The sequence below is a fragment of the Pristiophorus japonicus genome, chromosome 4 (assembly GCF_044704955.1).
Source record: "Pristiophorus japonicus isolate sPriJap1 chromosome 4, sPriJap1.hap1, whole genome shotgun sequence".
NCBI lineage: Eukaryota > Metazoa > Chordata > Chondrichthyes > Pristiophoridae > Pristiophorus > Pristiophorus japonicus.
Window position 1 is genome coordinate 196,591,098 of NC_091980.1, and position 23,758 is coordinate 196,614,855.

The window sequence follows — 23,758 nt, forward strand, 5'->3', positions numbered from 1 at the left end:
TTCGAGGAGGTGTAAAGTAGGGTTAGTTGCTGCCAAACCCAATGGTGGGGGGGGCAGGGAAAAGAGGAGAGAACAACTCCAACTTTCATTAATATAGCGCTTGTAACGTAGTCAAACGTCCCCAGGTGCTTCACAGCAGTGTTAGAAGACAAAGCAGATAAATTTGACACCGAGTCACATAAGAAGAAATTACGGCAGATGAGCAAAAGCTTGGTTCAAGAGGTAGGTTTTAAGAAGGGTCTTAAAGGAGGAAAGGGAGGTGGAGAGGTTTAGGAAGGGAGTTCCAGAGCTTAGGGCCCAAGCAGCTGAAAGCTTGACCACCAATGGTTGAGTAGTTATAATCAGGGATGGTCAAAAGGGTAGAATTTGAGGAGCACTGACATCTCGTGGGTTGTGAGGCTGAAGGATTAGAGACAGGGAGGGGCGAGGCCATGAAGGGATTTGTAAACAAGGATGAGAATTTTGAAATCGAGGCGTTGTTTAACCGGGAACCAATTTAGGTCAGCGAGCACAGGGGTGATGGATGATCGGGACTTGGTGCGAGTTAGAACACGCACTGCTGAGATTGGGATGACCTCACGTTTACGTAGTGTAGAATGTGGGAGGCCAGCCAGGAGTGCATTGGATTAGTCAAGTCGAGAGGTAATAAATGCATGATGAGGGTTTCAGCAGGAGAAGGGATGAGAGTTTCAGCAGGAGAAAAGCTGAGGCAGAGGCAAGCAATGTTACGGAAGTGGAAATAGGCGGTTTTATTTATGCCATGGATATGTGGCAGGAAGCTCATTTCAGGATCAAATATGACGCCTAGATTGTGAACAGTCTGGTTTAGCCTCATAGTTGCTAGGGCGAGGGATGGAGTCAGTGGCTAGGGAACGCAGTTTGTGGCAGGGACCAAAGACGACTGGCTTTGGTCTTCCCAATATTTAATCGGTGAGCATTTCTGCTCATCCAGTACTGGATGTTGGACAAGCAGTCTGACAATTTAGAGACCATGGAGGGGTCGAGAGAAGTGGTGGAGAGATAGAGCTGGGTCAGTGTATTTGTGGAAACTGACTGTGTTTTCGGATGATATCGTCAAGAGAAATAGGAGGGGGCCAAGGATAGATCCTTGGGCGACACCAAAGGCAATGATGTGGGAGTGGGAAGAGAAGAACAAGTACATTTCTATTATTGTTGATCACACCTCCATATCTCTTCACAGATGTTTAGGAGCAATCTCCGCCAATGAATTGTGCATGACATTTAGAAGACTAAAATGAAGAGATAAAAAGTGCACACTTTTTTGTATGAGTGAGAAAGCTGTATCAACATTTTTTTTCTATTCTTGATAGTTGCATAGTTTTATTGCTCTAACATTGTTAGTTACAGTGCATTCACTGAAAATAAACCAAACCAGTCAGCCCTGGAGAATTGAAATTTCTATGAAGCGACTAGGCATCTTAAGGGTTTAAAAAAAAGTTGCTACTATTATATATAACATTTTGAAAATAGGAGCCCATTCAGATTCACATGCATAGTTAAATGCATAAATCAGGAAGTTGCTGTCCGAGATGCCCTACTCCTCAAGAAGCTGCGTGATAATGGTATCTCACCAAGAGACTCTGCAGTGAAAAACATGGAGCAGCATGAAGTTGCTGTACTTGCCTGATATATATATACACTAAACTCTCCAGGAAAAGTTAGGATTTGCCCATTCCAGTGATCCCTTTAATGGGGTGGTAAGTCTTAATTACTGCCAAATAACTTTTGGCACTGAAAATTAACTTTTACAAGTGTGGATTCTCATTCCATCAGATTTTAATTATTGTTGGAGATTAAAAAAAATAAAGTTTAAACAAAACATGTTAAACTTTTTCTTTTTGACTTTTATCTCTCTTAATCCAATCTTTCTTTCCCTCTTTTTTTGTTTTGCTTTTTGTACCCGATTTGACTTGAATTAAATATTCTGACTGACACTTCCTGGTTCAAATTGCACTGCTCAACGATTCTTCAATCTGAATGGTCGGAGATACTCAGTTGCTTGCCCTGTTCATACAGTCAGATGCTCTGTAGAGGGTGCTGTGCTTTTTTGATAGTTGACTGATAGTAACTTCCAATACAAAAGACCAGAGGAAGCCTATGGGCAGGTGCAAGTGTAACAGACAGCTGCCACCGTTCGTTTGCCGCCCCATGTTGCAGGCCAAAGTATAATCTCCAGCTCCGGATTCTACCCTACAATTGTTTGTTGTGAAAGGTGAGCTATCTTCATTATGCATGTAAACCTAATAGTATTATGTTGTATTCAAACACACCCTTATTCCTCAGTGAGCGAAACACTCCCAGTCAGATGTAAGCAATGTTGAACCCCTCGCTCTAAATGCTTCCAGCATGTGGCAGCCATTTAGTCTTGGAGTGAGCCTAAACCTTTGACCCATCCTTCAAAGAGCAGCCTTGAAAACCCCACACAGATTAGGGAGTCCGACACCCACTCCCTGAAGTGGTTTAGTGCCTGTAAATCCCACCTGTGAAACAATCACCTGTGTCCATTTTATATCTTCCTGACTTCGCCCACTGAATGTCAAAATCCCATCTGTTAATTACCTCTGCCCCAGCAGCAAAATGTTCATGAACAGGTATACCCACCCCACCCCGCCCCAGTCCAATTATCCTTCAGCCTTTTAACCTGCTGGATCTGAATACTGGACTTGGTCATGCCTCTTCATTTGCAACTCCATGGGAGATTGGCTAGTGAATGCCAGTAATAGCTTATCGCAGAATATTAAAACATGTTTTAAATTTCATCCGCAGGCTGTATGTTTTAAACACTCTTAATTTCCTTCCAAGCAATTTAATTAAAATGTCAATCATTGCATATTGACATATATGGTTGGATCTAACAGTAAAGGGTATTGATAATGGCCTCAACTGTCAGAGAAGATGCAATTGGTACTTTACATATGAAATGAGTAGTTTATTATCCTTGACAGTGATTATTTTGTTCAATCTTATAGGATGACAGGGTTGAAAATATATATTTGACCCTTTGCAGATGATGTGTAGTATTAGTCTGCTAAATGTAAAGGTGTCAGCTATGGTTCAGTGGTAGCACTCTCGCCTCTGAGTCACAAGGGCGTGGGTTTGAGCACCACTCCAGAAACTTGAGCACAAAATTCAGGCTGACACTGCAGTGCAGTACTGAGGAAGTACTGCAGTGTTGGTAGGTGCTATCTTTTGGATAAGTCATTCAACTGAGACCCTGTCTGCCCTTTCAAGTGAATATAAAAGATCCCACAGCAATATTCAAAGAGCAGAGAAGTTCTCCCCAGTATCATGGCTAATATTTATCCCTTAACCAACATCAGAAAAAAACTGATTATCTGGTCATTATCACTTTACAATTTGTGGGTGCTTGCTGTGTGAAAATTGGCTACCGCATTTCCCTAATTACAACAGTGACTGCATTTTGAAAGTACTTCATTGGCTGTAAAGCGCTTTGGGAAGTCCTGAGGTCATGAAAGGCGCTATATAAATGCAAGTTCTTTCTTAAACATAGTTCAAAGTGCTTAGATAAGAATATGTGTTGAAATCCTACAAACTTGTTAGGTTGGAATTTGGTACTTTGGGCAATGAGAACTAATTGCACATTGGACTGAAATGTCAGCATCTGCCAAAGTACAGAGAGATAGCACCATGAACTGCAGGCACTGATGTGTTGCTTCACAGATTTTATTTCTGCTAACCTGCGATTTGTTTATATTATACCAACTGCATCTACTTAATATTGAAAGGTAAGATACAAGCTACAGTGCATTTGTATAGGTTCCCATTGGAATTATTATTTTGTTAGAGCTGAGATTGCAAGGCCACTATAAAGAGGTGCTCTTTAAGATAATCTGTGTCCTACTTAATACTGTAGTTGTTTAGACATAGAAGTATGACCTATTAAAGTATTTATATCTGGGATGGTTTAACATATATTGCTCTAATTCTTTTTGTTCAATGCGTACCAGTTGAAACCTCAGAATAAAAGAATGAAGAATTATGCATTGTTGTTTATAGTCATCTCTATCTCTTACCTACTTCTGCCAAATGGATAGGTTGGTTCATGCTGTTGATTTCTCTACAATCACTGCTAATTTCTCTCCAATTAATGCCAGAAAATGATCATTACCAACTAATGGCTTTTACACGATATCAAGGTGAGAAAGCAGTTGATTTTTGTCCTCCCAAGGTTGATATGGTGCTCCGTGAAGCACTCTACATAGCAACTCTAGCCAAAACTGAAAAAACTCATCAAAACTCTAGCAGTCAAATTAGAGTGACAGATTTTCCTGGACTCCACTTGTAACCATCTGGTGGTGAAGCCAAAGCTGTTACCACTAGGCTGTTAGATTGCCACTAATTTAAAGTGAAAAATTAGCTTGGGGAAAAAGACAGCATGAATGGCAAAGCCTTTAATCCGCCTGTAAGTAGCATTTTTGACACAGAACTTCTGATTTATTTTGTAGTGACAAATTTGAACACCACAATCGTAATGAATTTAAGGGACTTTTTCACCTTCACTCTACTTACGTTACTGAAGTGTACCATTTTGACAAGTGCTCAACTATCAGTAGTACTGGAAAATGCACAGCTTCTGTCTTCAAAAGATTATGCTGATATCATCAATATGAAACAAGAAGGTGGTAAGTTTGAATTAATCTCCAGTTCAAAGTATTGTACGTGTCCTTGAGTTAATAATGACAATTGGAGCAGTGGCTATACTGATCATTTTTGGCATTCTTATCACAGTTAACTATGTTGAGACAACAATATACTGTACTAATGCTGGAATACCAGTTCAGGCTTATTATTAACATGTTATTTTATCATTGAAATAAATTTGTTTAAATTGCCTAACAGAAAAATCAAGAACTGAGTATATATAAATTATTTGCCTGACCTTAACTTGGACAATAAACTCTTAACAATTTTCCTTTTCTTTGTGCCTAATGAGTTTTTGCAAAAGATGCAAAAAAGTGAAATTCTTAAGATGGTTGTAAAGTTGTTTTAATTGTTGCCTTTGTGTTGTGCAGGTTTTCATAGTGACTGTTATGAGATTTTTCAGCAGTCAGAAGGTAAGGCTAAAGATGGCCTTTACATCATTCAACTAATGAAGGATCTTATCGTTGTCTATTGTGACATGCAGAGTGCAGAAGGTGGCTGGACAGTGATCCAGCACATCACTGTTAATAGCTCCTTGGATTTCGACAGAACTTGGCAGGACTACAAGCAAGGATTTGGTTTGATTAATGATGATCATTGGCTGGGCAATGAATTCATGCACAGACTTACTAGCAAGCCAAGTGCATACAAGTTGGGAATAAAACTAATTGATATGAATGGAGAAATGAAATGGGGAGAATATGACCCATTCCGCATTGAAGGCGAAGAATCCAGATACAAAATCAGGCTTGGTCTTTATCAAGGAACAGCAGCTGATGCTCTGACACAAGATACAGCAGCTTATGTCCATGACAACCAAAAATTCACCACAAAAGATAGCGATAATGACAACTATCTTCAGAATTGTGCTAAACTAGAGCTCAATGGTGTCCCAGGTGGAGGATGGTGGTACAATGCCTGTGCTGGAGCCAACCTGAACAGAAGAAATGTTGTGTACTGGCAGAATGATTGCAATAAAGAGAACCTGTGCAAGTATGCATGGATGATGGTAAAACCTAATAACAAGCCAGTCAAATGTAGCAATAACCCACGTGATGAGTTATAATTGTGACACATAAAACAACTGTAAATTAATCTAATTCATATTTTATAGTGCCATGTTATCCTCAAGTAGATCTTGCATTTTAGTATAATCAGGCTTTACTTACTGCAAGGGTGAAAATGAGAACACATCTAGTGTAGTTGAACAGGTAGCTTATTTGTTACACCACTTGGTACAGCATGTATGAACTAATTTTTATGGAAAAAAATTGTTAAATTGTATTCACGACATGATTGGGATTGAGTGGGTCAGTGGTTTTGAAAACGGTCATTTCACTTTTGGGATCTGGGTTCAAATCCAATTCAGATGGAGGGACAAAATTCTCTATGATGGCTGTATGGGCCTGAAATTAAATTAAATTTGCAGTGTTGTTCAGAGGCCACAAGGCTGGCTAATGCCCTAAACTGACATCTCGAGGGGGATGTGTTCAGATTGACTTTGGGATGAGGGCGTATTGTTGAACAGAGTGCGCTTTACCTTTAGCTGAACAGAGAATATGTGATATAAAAACACAAAATGCTGGAAATACTCAGCAGGTCAGGCAGCATCTGTGAAGAGAGAAACAGAGGTAACGTTTCAGGTCGATGACCCTTCATCAGAACTGAAAAAAGTTAGAGATGTAACAGATTTTAAGCAAGTGCAGAATCAGAAGTGGAAAAAGTTAGAGATACATCTCTAACTTTTCCCAGTTCTGACGAAGGGTCATCGACCTGAAACATTAACTCTGTTTCTCTCTCCACAGATGCTACCTGACCCGCTGAGTATCTCCAGCATTTTGTGTTTTTATTTCAAATTTCCAGCATCCGCAATACAGGTATTTTGATTTTGAGAGAGTACGTGATGCTGATGCTACGTGAAAAAGAAAAGGTCTCTTGTCAATCATTCACCAGTGCAAAATAATTAAAAATTTGTGGAACCCAAATGAAAAATCTGATTGTGAAACCCACTGACCAGACCAATTATAGATAAAGCAAACTAAAATAAACAAACCTGAGCTGCTTCGAAAAGGGCTATATGCTCTTACAAGAATCATTTGTCCTATTTTCAGAAATTGATTCTCTTCAATTGTATAATCTGTAACTCTTGCTTTAATTAATACTTTTGATAGGCAAGCATCGTTTATCGAACCCCGAAATATTGATGAAGAATTGAGTTCAAATTAAAAATCTAATTGTTTAAGTTTCTTTAAAAATGAAGAATTACTGTGTTTATAATAAATTATGCTGCATGAGTTGACCATTTGTTTCATCATCCAAATCTTTCCTCAAGTTGGACAACTACTAATATCACTACCCTGCAATGCATCAACATTTACAGTCCGTCTATTAAAACCAACTGAGTAGCCATCATTCTATTGTACTATACCTAAAAATGGTGCTGTGAGGATTATGCTATAAGACTCATTAAGTACAGTGAAGATGAATTGATGTTACGTGACAGCCCCACTGTACTGATGATGTGCAAGGATCTTATGGACTTGAGACCAGCTGTTCAGCTGCCTTTTCTGTTTCCCCTCTCCTCATCCCCATGCCCACCAAGCCAAATGTGGCTCCAGGCCCTTCCCTAATTTAGCCCTGAACTCCCTTCACTCTAATTTCGCTTCCATCTCCCTCCATACTTTCTTCAAGCTCATTTCATCCACCACCATCTCTATTGACCCCATTCCCACTAAACTGCTGATTATCCAACTTCCCTTCTTGGACCCTAAGCTAGCTGAAATTGTAAATGGTTCCTTTTCCTCAGGAACTGTGCCCCCTTCCTTTCAACCATTCCTCAAAAAAAATCCTCAACCCGCTGTCCTGGCAAACTATCACTCCATCTCCAACCTCCTTTTCTGATGTGGATAAAAATACTGGTACAGATTTGATGAACTGAGTAGCGAGTTTCTCTGCTGTAAGAGTCTATGGGGATAAAGTTCAATTGTAGCTGGGGCACAAAAAGGGAGGTAGTGGATTACAAATCACACTCTGCTGCTCAACTGGGCATCTTGAACAAATTTTATCATGTTTTTGGAGGACTTACCAGCTCAGCACACTTTTTCTGGCATCTAACCCTCATATGCAATGGAAGTATTACAATTAGTTTTGCTAATCAAGCTAGTCAAAGGGGGACAAAAAATAGGATTCTGCTCCTAATTGTTAACAGCAGCCCTGCTGGAAGTAGATACTGGGTGAAGAAAAGTGAGGCTCAGCTGTGATGGTCCTGCAGTTAAATAGCCCGCTGGGACTCTGTTCAGGAGTTCGCATGAAGATTGGCTACTTGGGTGAGATAGCAATCACTCTGAAACTATATCCTGATGTGAGTTGTACCATTAAGAGAAAAGTAAAGCAATAAAATTGCTCTTTAACCTTTCCTAATCTAAATGACCAAATGCATGTGTTGTGAAAACAGATTTATTTGTAGACTGTGCACATGTGGCTATGAACTAGGAGGATTGTTAAACTCGACTTTATTGGCAAGAAGTATGAAACATTTATGGTAAAATAACTAGTTTAATCAATACAATAATTATACAAACATTTACAAATCTGCTGAACATCTGTAATACCAACATTTTATTAATAAAACTTTTTCATTCAATTTGTCAAATGAGTTTAACATTAATAAATATAAATTATGAATCAAGTATTTAGGAGTTCAACATCAAACTTCATACAAGGCCATAACAACAGTTAGCATGTAAGCAGACCAGGGTCAACGTACTTAGCCACAGAGCCTTTAAACACAAAAACACAGAAATTTGGAATAGTACAGACTTACCACGGGCACCACTTCTACTGATCAAATAAGTCACAAGAATCCCAGGTCTGACTTTACTTTTTATAATTATATGCATATACCTACTTCTTTTGATTGCCAAAATCATTAGATTTTACATTGGAGAACACTGCCATTCTGCAGGAAAAAAGATGATTGTGTTCTAACATTTAAACAGCATGAGTATGCATTGTAAGAAATGTGAATGAATGTTGAAACTTTATTCTGTAGAATAGCATTACTTAAATGCCTTGAGGTTGATAACATCTGCAAATGATTTATAACTTAGAGAATTCAGTTAAAAAGTTCAGGATTGCGATTGACATAATATCAATTGTGCCTTAATAAAGTTCTTGATGGTAATCACAATAAGTGTTTTATTTTGAGCAAAAAAATGCACATCAAGAGTAAAAACAGGACATGGGAGAAAGGTTGCTGTATTTCATTTTTACTTTGATTTGGAACACGATAAAATTTTTACAAACTTACAAGCAGGGTGATCAAGCACTGCCTGAGCAAATTATAAATACATTCTTACCTTAATCACTATCATGTTAATTTTTTGTGCTCATGAAAGTGAAGGATATCCGTGCTGGAGAATGGAACATATTGTAATTTTAGCACCTAGTTTTAATCTATACACATCGACCAGGTCCCTATATAGACTCCTCGGAATTCCTGGCCCACGACCGCCCAAAATGAAGGAAGAGCATCCAGGAGGGTGCTGAGCACCTCGAGTCCCATCACCGAGAACAAGCAGAAACCAAGCGTAGACAACGGAAGGAGCGAGCGTCAATCCAGGTTTCCCACCCACCCTTTCCTTCAACCACTGTCCGTCCCACCTGTGACAGAAACTGAAGGCCCGGCGTTGAATTCCTCAGTCACCTGAGAACTCACTTTTAGAATGGAAGCAAGTCATCCACGACTGCGAGGGACTACCTATGATGATAAAGACCAGATGTAAAGTAAAGCTTGTTCTATGCTGCTCAACAACCCTGTCTCTGGAGACCATCCCATATAGTATTGTCATGTATTCAACCAGCATTGTAACCCATGTATAATGTGACCTAAGTTGTACACTGTGAGAACAATGACCACTAGGTGGGAGACACTCCTAACCTGGGCCTTCAGGTACAAAAGGGGAAGCTCCACCCACCTTCATCACTTGGAGTGCTAAGGAATAAAGGACAGGTCACAGACTGACCTTCTCTCAAGCATGGGCCTCGTGTGCATTTATACTGTGTAGTAAGGATCTATCAAGTATCAAGATGATCTTTTACATATTCCACACCAGCCATCCTTGTGTCTTTCCTGAGAGGCAGTGCCAATTACTAAGTTCCACTAAGTTGCAAAGAGTTTTGTGCTGTGGACCCAATATTGAGTAGCAACTGGATTGGAACTACCCAGTCTAAGCTTACTTTGTGCATTTAGCCAGCACAGTTAGGAGAATATTGTTCCTTTCTCTGGGTTGAATTTGAAGCCGAGTCCTAGAACTGAAAGAACAGTTGTCATGTTTTGAGGTGTTTTGTCCACAGAAAGGATTTGGATAAAAAGAGTTACTTTTAAATGTTGCTCTTTAAAAGTAAAGTGTTTTCACATGTGTTTAAAGAAAAATCATTGAAGCAAAATGTGGCTAAAACGTTGATATACTATCACAAACGACTAAACAATAAGCAATTCATTAGCCTGTCTCAGTAATCGGTAAGCACCCTGTACCCATTGTGTTAGGAAGTCTCTGGCCTTGAGTGCTTTGTAGGAGTGGTCTAGCAGGTCTTCCCTTTTGGCTGTGAACTGGGCATAATTTAAAAAATGACAGATACAGAGGGTCAGTCAGAAAACGCTGGTAGTGAGGGCAAATTCTGGCTAGGCTCAGAAGGAGAATGCAGGAGGTTAGTTAAGAGTTATTTTGTTTATATTAAGCAAGAAGATCCACAGATATGGGAAGTGTAGGATATTCATTACTTTTGTATTATTATGTAAAGACAACATTGTACTGATTGAATTAAGTGAGCCTGATCATAACTGTATGTTCACTTGCTGTGAAATAAAGCAGTTTAACAATTTGTATCTGGCCACATCTTACTTGCTGTTTCTTGATCTGTCAAAAAGATTGGAGAGGCACATGGGGGCATGAGCAAAATACACAAATATCTGGTTCCAAAGGGCTAGCAATGCTGCATCTCTGGATTATGCTATCATATCATTAGACATTGGACAATGTGAGGCTACAATGGCATGCAAGAGACATGGGATCCACAAAGGGTGACTAATGCCATTGCACATGAGAAGGCATTGATGGCAGACCCTAAACTTGTACCAACAGAGTTCTAACCCACTGCACAACTCAATCCCTAAGCTTGATCACTAAGTTCAGGAGGAAGTTGGGCCCCAAAATGGTACTATTTTTGTCCTTGTGGAATCATTACTAATCCCCCCCCCCACCATTAATATTTTTTGGGGGAAATGTTCTCCTTTTGTTAAGTTCTTCTACTTACACCATTCTGTGAAGTAGAGATTGGACAGGTAACATGTCTCTTCCCATGCTTCCTTTGGAGCAGAAGGTGCATCAGATTCCATACATTGACTGGCCTCCACTTTACCCATTTTCCTGCTTCCTTTCTAGCGGGTGCTTTCCTTCACTTCACCATTTAATGAATGGCATGGCTATGGAATTAGGAATTCCCCAAGTGTGGAATCAGCGGAGCCCATGTTACATCGTTTTGTGATATGGCTTAATGACCAAACTGCTATCCAGACCAGAAGGCCCTAGGTTCAATTGCTGGTGGTGCTAAGTTAGCTGATCCTGGCCAAAGTGGCAATAGGGATATTACAATTGACTCCAGTGTTCCTGAGTTAAAGAGAAAGGAAAAAAAGAAAGACTTGCATTTATAATGCACCTTTCATGACCTCAGGATGTCCCAAAGTGCTTTACAGCCAATTAAGTACCATTGAAATGTAGTCACCATCATAATGTAGGAAATGCGGCAGCCAATTTGCGCACAGCAAGCTCCCACAAACAGCAATGAAATAGATTGTCAGATAATCTGTTTTTTGAATTGATGTTGGTTGAGGGATAAATATTGGCCAGGATGCAGCGAGAACTCCCTGCTCTTCTTTGTATAGTTCCACAGAATCTTTTATGTCCCCTGAGAGTGGCCTTGGTTTAACATCTCATCCAAAAGAGGGCACCTCCAACAGTGCAGCACTCCCTCAGTACTGCACTGAAGTCTCAGCCTAGATTAAATCTCTGGAGTGGAACTTGATCCCACAAGCTTTTAACAGAGGCAAGAGAGCTACCCAATGAGCCACGGCTGACAGGGAGGGGAAAGTCACATAGGGTGTAGTGTTAGTATTTTTCCTTTCTCTTTAATTCAGGGGCATTGGGGTCAATTGTAATATCCCTATTGCCACTTTGGCCAAGATCAGCTAACTTAGCACCACCAGCAATTGAACCTGGGGCTCTCTGGTCTGGATAATAGACAGATGTACTGTTAGACTGAGTACTGTTTAACTCGAATAGGTATGACCTTGGCTCTGCTTTAATAAGGCCCAAATGACTAATATACAAAATGGCTGGCCTTTTATACTTGGGCTGCACACACGTGCGTGCAGCCCAATAGCCTCCAACAGTGACGCCAGCTAGTGGCTAGTGATCCCAAAAGTACATACATGACAATACCCCCCTCTGAGATATTAACACAATCTTTTATAAATTGAGAAGGTCCGGCGTTTTACACTCCCGCGATGACCAACTCAGTTCAACTCCAGCCTTGGGTGAGTGTTCAGAGTCTGTTGTGACTGGTGGCTGGGTGGCTGATCTGGTGGGAGTGGCAATGGCCATGTCAGGGATTGTAAGTCCATTTTCATTGAACATGTCAGTGATTGAAAGTCCCAATTCACTGATGACCACTGAGTCCTCTGATGACTGGGGGTAGGTTGGTTGGTTGTCGATTGTCTCTTCCTCCGACTGTTCCGGTTCGTCTGTGTGCCGCAGCTTTGTCTGATCCATATGTTTCCTGCATGTCTGCCCATTTTTGAGCATGACAATAAATACTCTGTTGCCCTCCTTGGCCATGACAGTACCAGCAATCCACTTGAGACCCTGATCATAATTCAGAACATATACAGGATCATTTACAGAAATATCGCATGACACAGCTGCGCGATCGTGATACCCTTGCTGACTTTGTCTTCTATATTCAAGATGATTATTTAAGTCAGGGTGTACAAGAGATAGCTTGGTCTTAAGACCTTTCTTCATCATTAGTTCAACAGGCGAGACCCCGGTAAGTGTGTGTGGTCTTGTTCTGTAACTAAGCAGTATGCATGACAGACGGGTCTGCAGTGACCCTGGGATTACTCGCTTCATACCCTACTTTATGATTTGGACAGCATGTTCTGCTTGCCCATTGGGTGCAGGTTTGAACGGTGCTGACCTTACATGTTTGATACCATTGAATTTCATGAACTCTTGAAACTCCTGACTAGTGAAGCACGATCCGTTGTCGCTAACAACGATGTCAGGCAGACCATGTGACGTGAACATGACACTGAGATTCTCGATGGTAACTGTGGATATGCTGGATGACATGATTATACACTCTATCTGCTTCGAATATGCATCCATCACAACTAAAAACATCTTCCTCAGGAAGGGACCTGCAAAGTCTATGTGGATCCTGGACCATGGTTTGGATGGCCATGACCACAGACTCAGCGGCGATTCCGCTGGTGCTTTGCTGAGCTGCATGCAAGTGTTGCACTGATGCACGCATGATTCCAGCTCAGAGTCAATTCCCGGCCACCATACATGAGATCTGGCGATGGCTTTCACCATTACAATGCCGGGATGTGTGCTATGTAGCTCACGTACAAATTTCTTTCTCCCTTTCTTGGGCATAACAACACGATTGCCCCATAGTATACAATCCGACTGAATAGACAGTTCGTCTTTGCGACGAATGTAAGGTTTGATCTCCTCACACATTTGCTTGGGTATGGCAGACCAATCACCTTTGAGGATGCAACTCTTCACCACCGATAAAATCTGGTCCTGGCTGGTCCAGGTCTTAACTTGTTGAGCCATGACAGGGGTTCCTTCACTCTCAAAAGCATCCATAACTAACAATAGTTCTGCCGGTTGTGGCGTTTCCACCTCCGGTGTGGGCAACGGCAGACGGCTCAAAGCATCGGCACAATTCTCGGTGCCAGGTCTATGGCGAATGACATAATCATGAGCGGATAATATCAGCGCCCATCTCTAGATGCGGGATGAAGCATTGGTAGTGATACCTTTGTTTTCAGAGAACAGTAAAATGAGTGGCTTGTGATCTGTCTCCAGTTCAAACCAAGACCAAACAGGTACTAATGCATCTTTTTAACTCCATACACACAGGCTAATGCTTCTTTCTGTACCATGCTGTAGGCTGTTTCTGCTTTAGTCAAATTTTTTGAAGCATACGCGAATGGTTGAAGTTTACCCGACCCATTAGCTTGTTGGAGTACGCAACCAATTCCATATGATGAAGCATCACACGCCAATACTAAACGTTTACATGGGTCATAATGTACCAGCAGCTTGTTAGAGCAAAGCAGATTAGTGGCTTTCTCAAAACCTCTGTCTTGAGACGCACCCCATACCCAGTTGTCGCCTTTTCTTAGCAGCATGTGCAATGGTTCTAATAAGGTGCTCAATTTAGGTAGGAAGTAAACAAAGTAGTTGAGTAGACCCAGGAATGAACGCAGCTCTGTCATATTCTGCAGCTTGGGTGCATTCTTGATGGCCTTGGTTTTCGCGTCCGTGGGCCTGATGCTGTCAGCAGCAATTTTCCTCCCCAGGAATTCGACCTCTGGTGCCATGAAGACGCACTTCAAGTGTTTCAGTCTGACTCCCACTTTGTCCAGATGATGTAGAACCTCTTCCAGGAAGTTCAGATGTTCCTCGGAGTCGCAACCTTTGATCAGGATGTCATCTCGGAACACAATGGTTCTGGAAACGGACTTTAATAGACTCTCCATGTTCCTCTGAAATATTGCTGCAGCCGAGCGAATTCTAAAAAGGACCTGTGATAAATAAACAGTCCTTTATGCGTGTTAATGGACGTAAGTCTCTTCGACGTCTCAACCAGCTCCAGTTTCATGTAGGCCGACGTCAAGTCCAGTTTGGTGAACGCCTTCCCCCCGGCTAGTGTTGCAAACAAGTCATCAGCCTTCGGTAACGGGTACTGATCCTGTTTCGAAATCCTGTTGACCGTAGCCTTGTAGTCTCCACAGATTCTGACTGTGCCATCACTTTTCAGCACAGGAACAATGGAGCTGGCCCATTCATTAAATTCAACCGGTGATATGATCCCTTCATGCTGGAGTCTGTCCAGTTCGATTTTGACCTTCTCCCTCATCATATATGGAACTGCCCCAGCTTTATGATGGACGGGTCTTGTATCCGAGTGCACGTGGATCTGCACCTTGGCTCCCGTGAAGTTGCCGGTGCTTGGTTCGAACAGCGAGGGAAACTTGCTCAGTACTTGGACATATGTATCTTTCTCTGACGACAACGCCTTGATGTCGTTCCAATCGCATCCGATTTTTTTAAGCCAGTTCCTGCCGAACAGCGTTGGGCAATTGTCTGGGACAATCCATAGCGGTAACTCATGAACCGCACCATCATACGACACTTTAATTGTGGCACTGCCAATCACCGTTGAGTTCTTTGGTGTACGTGCACAACTTGGCATTGACTGGACTCAGCCTGGGCCTCACAACCTGAGTATCCCACAGCTTGTTAAATGCCCTTTGGCTCATTATCGATTGACTCGCCCCCGTGTCCAGTTCCATCAATACCGGCACCCCATTAAATTTCACGTTGATCATTATCAGTTTGCTCTTAGTTAGGAACGAGTCCAGTCCATACATTTCCTCCTCTGGTATCTCGGATTGCGTATCTGGATCCACGCTAGTCTGACCATCATCCTCCATGTGGTGTGTCGCAGCACACTTGTTCATCTGCGGACACTTGCGCTGGAGATGCCTCACTCTCAGACAGCCTTTGCAACTATATTGCTTAACTAGGCACTGCTGGTGCCAGTGATTTCCCCACAACGCCAACACGGAGAAATTGGATGCATGCCCGCTGGCGGACTTTGGGCAGCCACAGATTTTGCGTACGCAGTTGGGTAGGCCCTGCCATGTGCCGCTCTGCCGAACGCCGAATCAAACATATTTAAAATACTTGCTGAGTTTCGATTTTTCACTGATATCTGCTTTAGACTTCTATCTGTCGTCATGCATGACTGAGCGATCGTGATGGCCCTGTTCAAGTCCAATGGCTCCACTGGCAGTAGTTTACGCAGGATCACCTCATGGTTGATGCCGATTACAAAGAAATCATGTAACATGTCTGCCAACACAGCCCCGAACTTACACGGTCCCGCTAGACATCTCAGGTAGGCAACGAACTCCGCCGCATTCTGGCCCTCTGAGCGAACGTGCAAGTAAAATCTGTATCTCGAGATGATGATGCCTTAGTCTGGCTTAAGGTTGTCCTGTACCAGTGTACACAATTCTTCATAAGTCTTCCCTGTTGGACTCACAGGCAGGAGTAGATTCTTTATCAGACCATAAATTTTTGGACCGCAAACCGTGAGGAACATCGCCCGGCGCCGATCTGCATCGTCAACCTCCTCCATTTTGTTGGCCACGAAGAACTGGCTCAAACGGCTCACAAAGTCTGCCCAATCTTCTCCTTCCACAAATCACTCCAACAATCCAATTGTGCTCATTTTTGCATACAAGGGTTCTTGTTGCCTCGTCGCCAAATTTAGTGTATGCAATAACTGTTAGACTGAGTACTGTTTAACTCCAAGAGGTATGACCTTGTCTCTGCTTTATTAAGGCCCAAAGTGACTAATATTCAAAATGGCTGGCCTTTTATACTTGGGTTGCACACACATGCGTGCAGCCCAATTGCCTCCAACAGTGACACCATCTAGTGGCTCGTGATCCCAAAAGTACATACATGACATATGGTTTCCATTCTTGAGCATTATCCAATAACCCCTGCTGGAAAGAACACATGTATGGATATTTGTTGAGGTCAGTATTGAGCTGCCTGAGATGCCTACGATTCTCCCTCCCCTCCAAAGGTTTAATAGCCTGCTGACACTCAGTCAATATTGCAGCTGAAGATTGCACACTGGGTATCAGGTGCCTGTGAAACCATACCTAACAGAAGTTATTGCTTTTAAGAAAGGATGAGGGAAGAAAAGAGGAAACATCTGGCCAAAAAAGGGTCTCAGCATAAACAACTTGCTATGCAGTATTCTAATTATTTAATGAATGTATTCCATTGTTATGTGATTTGTAACAAAGATTTTTAGCACTGGAGTTTGGGTCTCATGTAATGAAGTCTTTCCTCTTCACGTAGTGAAGTGTTTGTTATGTGACAAGTAGGCCACTTGAGTCCCAGCAAGAGGTGCAGGACAGCTGTGTCAAATGAATGCCCTTTGTTTGAAATAGTGGAACCACCGAAAATTCAGCACAAGTTCTTTGGCATGAACTGCTGAACTGTTCCATTGTTTTTATTCACAGTGAATCTAATTCCACCTAGGTTGTTATTCCAATACTGCTTCTGACATATGCAAGAGAACAACTATTTGTCACAAGGTGCTATTGATCACATATGCTGCATAAAAGGAACTGCGTGATTCCAATTAAATATCCATTTAATCTCATGTATACACAGTGTAGCTTACTTGTTGCTGGTTAGGTACTGGCTGTGACAGTATAATTTTTCTTCATTTCTTTTCCGCTTCCATCGAAATAACAACAGCATTTTGAAAGTCTTACGAAATGTTTTGTTACATAGAGCATAGCACATAGGGTTGACAGTGCTGTTGACATAGCACAACCAATATCCAAGGTGCCATAATGACAGTGGTATACAGTTTGAACAGAATGTTGACACTAATACCATGATATTGTAAGGTGTCCAGGTGATAATAAAAGCTAGTAGGATAGCACTAAGAGTCTGCGCTGCTTTCTTTTCTTTGATCAAAACCAATCGTTTTCTCTTGGTGATCTGAATTCGAAGGTTTTGATCAAGATTTCTAATAAATGGGACTTCAGGGTCAGCAGATGAACAGGGTGTTACTTTTATTTCTGTGCAACCATTACTTGTGTCTGGAGTTGATGAAAAACTGCCATTTTTAATAGCCAATTTATTACATTTGTAGGAAATATATTTTTTATCTTTCTGCACTTGTTTTTTTACAGGGGACACCAAATAGTTTTGATTTTCATAATCATTTATTATAGGATGCTTTTCCAAGGATATCTTTGTGTCATCCTCACCAGTACACACATCACTCTGATTCTGTCCTGGAGACACTGAACAGTATGATTTTGTGGTAAGCCCTTCATCATCCTCTGATGTTGGGTAATTAGCAAAAGAAGCCATTTTGTCACTTTTTAACCATTCATCTGTGACATTTTTTGCATGTGTGGATATTAGAGTCACTGTTGTGCTTCTGTTTGAAGAAGACCATGATACTTGGCATCTTTCCTGTTTAGAGAGCTTGCGTCCTTCACAACTAAAGCAGGACGTCAACAGAGTCTTTTTGGAAGAAGCAACTTCATTTTGTGACCCTAGATTTGATCCTTGAAGTTCTGCCAGATTCTTTGTGCGCCTTTCGGTCTCTTTATAGATACGGCAGTACAATATCATCATCACCGACACAGGAATATAGAAAGCAGCTATTGCCGTACCAAAGGTAATAATGGGCTCAGACAAAAATTGGATCTGACAGTCACTTGGAGGGACTGTTCTTTCTCCAACCAAGTACTGCCAGCATAATATTGCAGGGGCCCATAATATAAAAGATAGCAACCAAGCCAGTCCAATCATGATACCAGCCCTTTGAGGTGTACGTTTAGCCCTATACGTCAACGGCCGTGTGATTGAGAAATACCTGTCAAAGCTTATAAGGAGCAAGTTCATGACAGAAGCATTACTAGCTACATAATCCAGTGCCAGCCACAGATCACATGTCAAATTTCCTAGCGACCAGTAACCTATTAGTATATAAGAAGTGTAGAGATTCATTGAAAACACTCCAATAATGAGATCGGCACAGGCCAGACTTAACAAGTAATAATTGTTCACTGTCTTAAGCTGGCTGTTCACCTTGAATGACACAATGACTAAAATGTTGCCTATTATTGTTATAAAGCTTACAATTGTAGTAATAGTTGCAATTGATACTACTTTCAAAAGGCTGTATCCCTCCTCTTGATTGGAGATATTATCAGAAAGAGATGTATTCTTAAAAAGATCTGACCCCATGATTCCAGGAACTGAAGTAATATCGACAGTAAACTACGAGCAATTGGCTTTACTCTGTTAAAGGCAGATAAGATGTAACACAATGGAGTACTTTCTTCTGTAGATATCTTTCCTGTTTGTTTCTTTGGTTCTTCTGAAAAAGAAAAATTCCAATTAATAAGTTTGTCTCCTTTGGTAACTTACTGTTTGGTTTCCAATATCCAATATAACATCTTACAATTTCACATGTAGTTCAATCATTTTGATCGATTTGACTGATTAAAAAAAAGGAACCAGAGTAACCAACACAATTTCAAGTGCATTTTGGCCGCAATTTCCTGATTGTGCCCGGAGTGAAAACTCTAGTTCCTTTTCTTTAACTAGTCCCAGAACTATCACCAGTAATTCAAATGTTTGGTATTTGATCATAATACGAATATAATAATGGTAATATAAATAATTTAATGCAGCATTATATAAAACTGTTGTTTGGAACTGAACATGTTCCAGAAATGTGGCTATGCCACAAATACTGCAATAAATTAGTCTTCATCATAAGCAGAAAATAGTCTGTGTCCACAAGCTGATCATATTAAGACAAAACGTGATGAACTAGAGTTTCGGCCTTGGGCACAACCGAGAGATTGCATCCAAACTGCGGTTGAAATTGCACTGGTTCAAGTTTCCGATAAAATTAATTTGCATAATCACAAACATAAAATATTCAATCATCCAGTGCAATTGGACAGTGTAATAGAACATAATAATTTATTTATTTTTCTTTCAATTAAACAGCATGGGCTAGAAATTGGTCTTCTGGTGATAGTGGTATTTTTTCAGCATTTTTCGCCTAAAATACAGCTATTTTTTAAAGGCTTAAAATTGGCAAAAAATGCACCCGATGGTAAAAATCGGCATTGCACAAAGATCCACGGTGGAAACCGCGATCCTAGCCAACTTTAGCCCAAGGCCAATTACCGCTAAAAATACAGGCCCTAGGAGGGGGGAAAAGACAAGAACAAAATTGCAAAAAACAAAAAATAAAAAAAAATCACAAAACATTCACAAGACATTTATCTAGCGAATCACTGAAAAATAATTAAAAAATAAAAGCTTTAACGTATCTTTTTTGCAGGTCTTCATACTTACCACTGTTTCTGGGGCTGCAATGCATGCTTTTCTTGGGTGTATTTTTCACCCAGAATACGGGTGCGCCGAACAGTCAATTTAAAGCGATAATGCTTTTTTTCGTCTTGCATACTAACAGTCCGCTTTTCAGCGGTATTTCAAAACCGCCGGCATACAACTTTGGCCAATTCAGGTGAACACCTTCCGCCGGAAAAATGGGCACAAAGCTGGCCAATTTCTAACCCCAAGTTGACCTTGATATATTTAAAAGTGGTAACCTGGTGCAGTTTTATTAATACAGCCGGAAATGGGTTTATCAGCAAAAATAAGAATTTTTAATAAGAGTGTCCAGTTCTCCTCCGTAAGTGCCATGATTTAAAATCACTGAAAATGACTTTAAAAAAAACTAAGCTGAACCATGAAAGTTTCATTGGTGTACGCTGTTCAGTTCCTTAGTAAATTAAATATTTTTTGAGACGAAAAACTTTTAGTATGTGCCTACCAGTGTTTGTGCGCCTAAGAAAATAAACACAATTTGAAGAATCTTCCTGAACCAGCGTAATCGGTGGAATCACTCAATTTCGACATGGGGTCGTGGCCAGTTTTGTGGGCGTGGCCTGATCTAGCGAATTGAACCTTAAATCAGCATAAAAGATCGCAGAAAACATGAATGCAAGTGGTTCTGGGTGTAACTTATGTCTAAAATTCCCTGATCTTTTACGCTGGTTTGGTTGATATATTATGTTCCAACTCCGAAAGGGGACGAGCTCCCATTACTTGGACACTGATTGATTGACAGGTACATTTCAATTGAATCTTCGCAAAGCAAAAAGGAGGCATGACCATGCCAATAAGACACTGACTGATTGGCCCTGCAGGATGATCCAGGGGCTAACTGCTTGTCCACTGGTTGATTAACAGGACTGTACCTGTTGATTGAGAGGCCTGTACCTGCCCTTCCATACTCCAGATTCTTCCTCACTGCTCTGTGAGTGGAAACTGACCAGCTTCCCTCGCACTGGATTAACCTCAGAGGGTGGCTCCAGACTTCATTACAGCCTTGGTCCAAGCATGGACAAAACAACTGAATTCCAGAGATGCGGTGGGAGTGACTGCCCTTAACATCAAGACAGCATTTGACCAAATGTGGCATCAAGGAGCCATAGTAAAACTGAATTCAATGTGAAACAAGGGAAAAATACTCCACTGGCTGGAGTCATACCTAACACAAAGGAAGATGTTGTGGTGGTTGGAGGTAAATCATCACAGCCCCAGGATATCGCAACAAGAGTTCCTGAGGGCAGTGTCCTAGGTCCAACCATCTTCAGTTGCTTTATCAATGACCTTCCCTCCATCATAAGGTCAGAAGTGGGGATGTTCGCTGATTGCACAGTATTCAGTTCCATTCACAACTGCTCAAATAATGGAGCAGTCCATGTCTGCATGCAGCAAGACCTGAACAACATTCTGGCTTGGGCTGATAAGTGGCAAGTAATAGTCACACCACACAAGTGCCAGGCAATGACTATCTCCAACAAGCGAGAGTCTAACCATCACCTCTTGAAATGCAATGCCATTACTGTTATATCTATAGTGTACTTATGAATGACTCCACGAGGCAATGTGTTGTATTGTAGTGACTTTGGTCCTTTATTCCAAACTCCAGATGCCCTGCAAGCATGGTGTGCAGACTTTTGTTAAAAAAACAAGCCTGAAGGCTCTGTGCCTCAATGCAAGGAGCATTCATAATAAGGTGGATGAATTAACTGCGCAGATAGCTGTTAACGGATATGATGTAATTGGGATTACAGAGACATGGCTCCAGGGTGACCAAGGCTGGGAACTCAACATCCAGGGGTATTCAATATTCAGAAAGGATAGACAGAAAGGAAAAGAAGGTGGGGTAGCGTTGCTGCTAAAGAGGAGATTAACACAATAGTAAGAAAGGACATTAGCTTGGATGATGTCGAATCTGTATAGGTAGAGCTGCGGAACACCAAAGGGCAGAAAACGCTCGTGGGAATTGTGTACAGACCTCCAAACAGTGGTAGTAAGGTTGGGGATGGAATCAAACAGGAAATTAGGAATGCGTGCAATAAAGGTACAGCAATTATCATGAGTGACTTTAATCTACATATAGATTGGGCTAACCAAACTGGTAGCAACACATTGGAGGAGGATTTCCTGGAGTGTATAAGGGATGGTTTTCTAGACCAATATATTGAGGAACCAATTAGAGAGCTGGCCATCCTAGACTGGGTCTTGTGTAATGAGAGAAGATTAATTAGCAATCTTGTTGTGCGAGGCTCCTTGGGGGAGAGTGACGATAATATGGTAGAATTCTTCAATAAGATGGAGAGTGTGTTAATTCAGAGACTAGGGTCCTGAACTTAAAGAAAGGTAACTTCGATGGTATGAGACGTGAGTTGACTAGGATAGACTGGCGAATGATACTTAAAGGGTTGACGGTGGCTAGACAATGGCAGACATTTAAAGATCACATGGATGAACTTCAACAATTGTACATCCCTGTCTGTTGTAAAAATAAAACGGGGAAGGTGGCTCAACCGTGGCTAACAAGGGAAATTAAGGATAGTGTTTGATCCAAGGAAGAGGCATATAAATTGGCCAGAAAAAGCAGCAAACCTGAGGACTGGGAGAAATTTAGAATTCAGCAGAGGAGGACAAAGGGTTTAATTAGGAGGGGGAAAATAGAGTATGAGAGCAAGCTTGCAGGGAACATAAAAACCGACTCGATAGCTTCTATAGATATGTGAAGAGAAAAAGATTAGTGAAGACAAATGTAGGTCCCTTGCAGTCAGAATCAGGTGAATTTATAATAGGGAACAAAGAAATGGCAGACCAATTGAACAAATACTTTCGTTCTGTCTTCACTAAGGAAGAGACAAATAACCTTCCAGAAATACTAGGGGACAGCGGATCTAGCGAGAAGGAGGAACTGAAGGAAATCCTTATTAGTCAGGAAATTGTGTTAGGGAAATTGATGGGATTGAAGGCCGATAAATCCCCAGGGCCTGATAGTCTGTATCCCAGAGTACTTAAGGAAGTGGCCCTAGAAATAGTGGATGCATTGGCGATCATTTTCCAACATTCTATAGACTCTGCATCAGTTCCTATGGATTGGAGGATAGCTAATGAATACCACTTTTTAAAAAAGGAGGGAGAGAGAAAACAGGGAATTATAGATTGGTTAGCCTGACATCAGTAGTGGGGAAAATGTTGGAATCAATTATTAAAGATGTTATTATGTCTTGCTGTAAAGCAGTGACAGGATCGGTCCAAGTCAGCATGGATTTATGAAAGGGAAATCATGTTTGACAAATCCTCTAGAATTTTTTGAGGATGTAACTAGTCGAGTGGACAAGGGAGAACCAGTGGATGTGGTGCATTTAGACTTTCAAAAGGCTTTTGACAAGGTCTCACACAAGAGTGTGCAAAATTAAAGCACATGGTATTGGGGGTAATGTATTGACGTGGATAGAGAACTGGTTGGCAGACAGGAAGCAAAGAGTAAGAATAAATGGGTCCTTTTCAGAATGGCAGACAGTGACTAGTGGTGTACTGCAAGGTTCAGTGCTGGGCCCCCAGCTATTTACAATATACATTAATGATTTGGACGAAGGAATTGAAGGTAATATCTCCAAGTTTGCAGATGACACTAAGCTGGGTGGCAGTGTGAACTGTGAGGAGGATGCTAAGAGGCTGCAGGTGAGTTGGACAGGTTAGGCGAGTGGACAAATGCATGGCAAATGCAGTATAATGTGGATAAATGTGAGGTTATCCACTAT

General features: G+C 41.3%; 2 protein-coding genes across 2 annotated transcripts; one reads left to right on the top strand and one right to left on the bottom strand.

The window, feature by feature from the left end:
* The first annotated feature begins 2,113 nt into the window (after window positions 1-2,113).
* LOC139262279 (fibrinogen-like protein 1-like protein) lies at window positions 2,114-5,830 on the top strand. The gene is made up of 3 exons (XM_070877433.1): window positions 2,114-2,233; window positions 4,488-4,664; window positions 5,055-5,830. The coding sequence occupies exons 2-3, from the start codon at window positions 4,514-4,516 to the stop codon at window positions 5,747-5,749; spliced, it is 846 nt and encodes a 281-aa protein (XP_070733534.1). The 5' UTR covers window positions 2,114-2,233; window positions 4,488-4,513; the 3' UTR covers window positions 5,750-5,830.
* Window positions 5,831-12,459: 6,629 nt separating this feature from the next.
* LOC139262280 (muscarinic acetylcholine receptor M5-like) lies at window positions 12,460-18,842 on the bottom strand (the record flags this gene model as incomplete). Its single annotated transcript, XM_070877434.1, has 2 exons — window positions 17,282-18,842; window positions 12,460-12,470 (listed from the first exon to the last, which is right to left on the bottom strand). Coding segments are annotated over exons 1-2 (1,572 nt in total), but the record flags the coding sequence as incomplete, so codon positions are not given.
* Window positions 18,843-23,758: the final 4,916 nt, after the last annotated feature.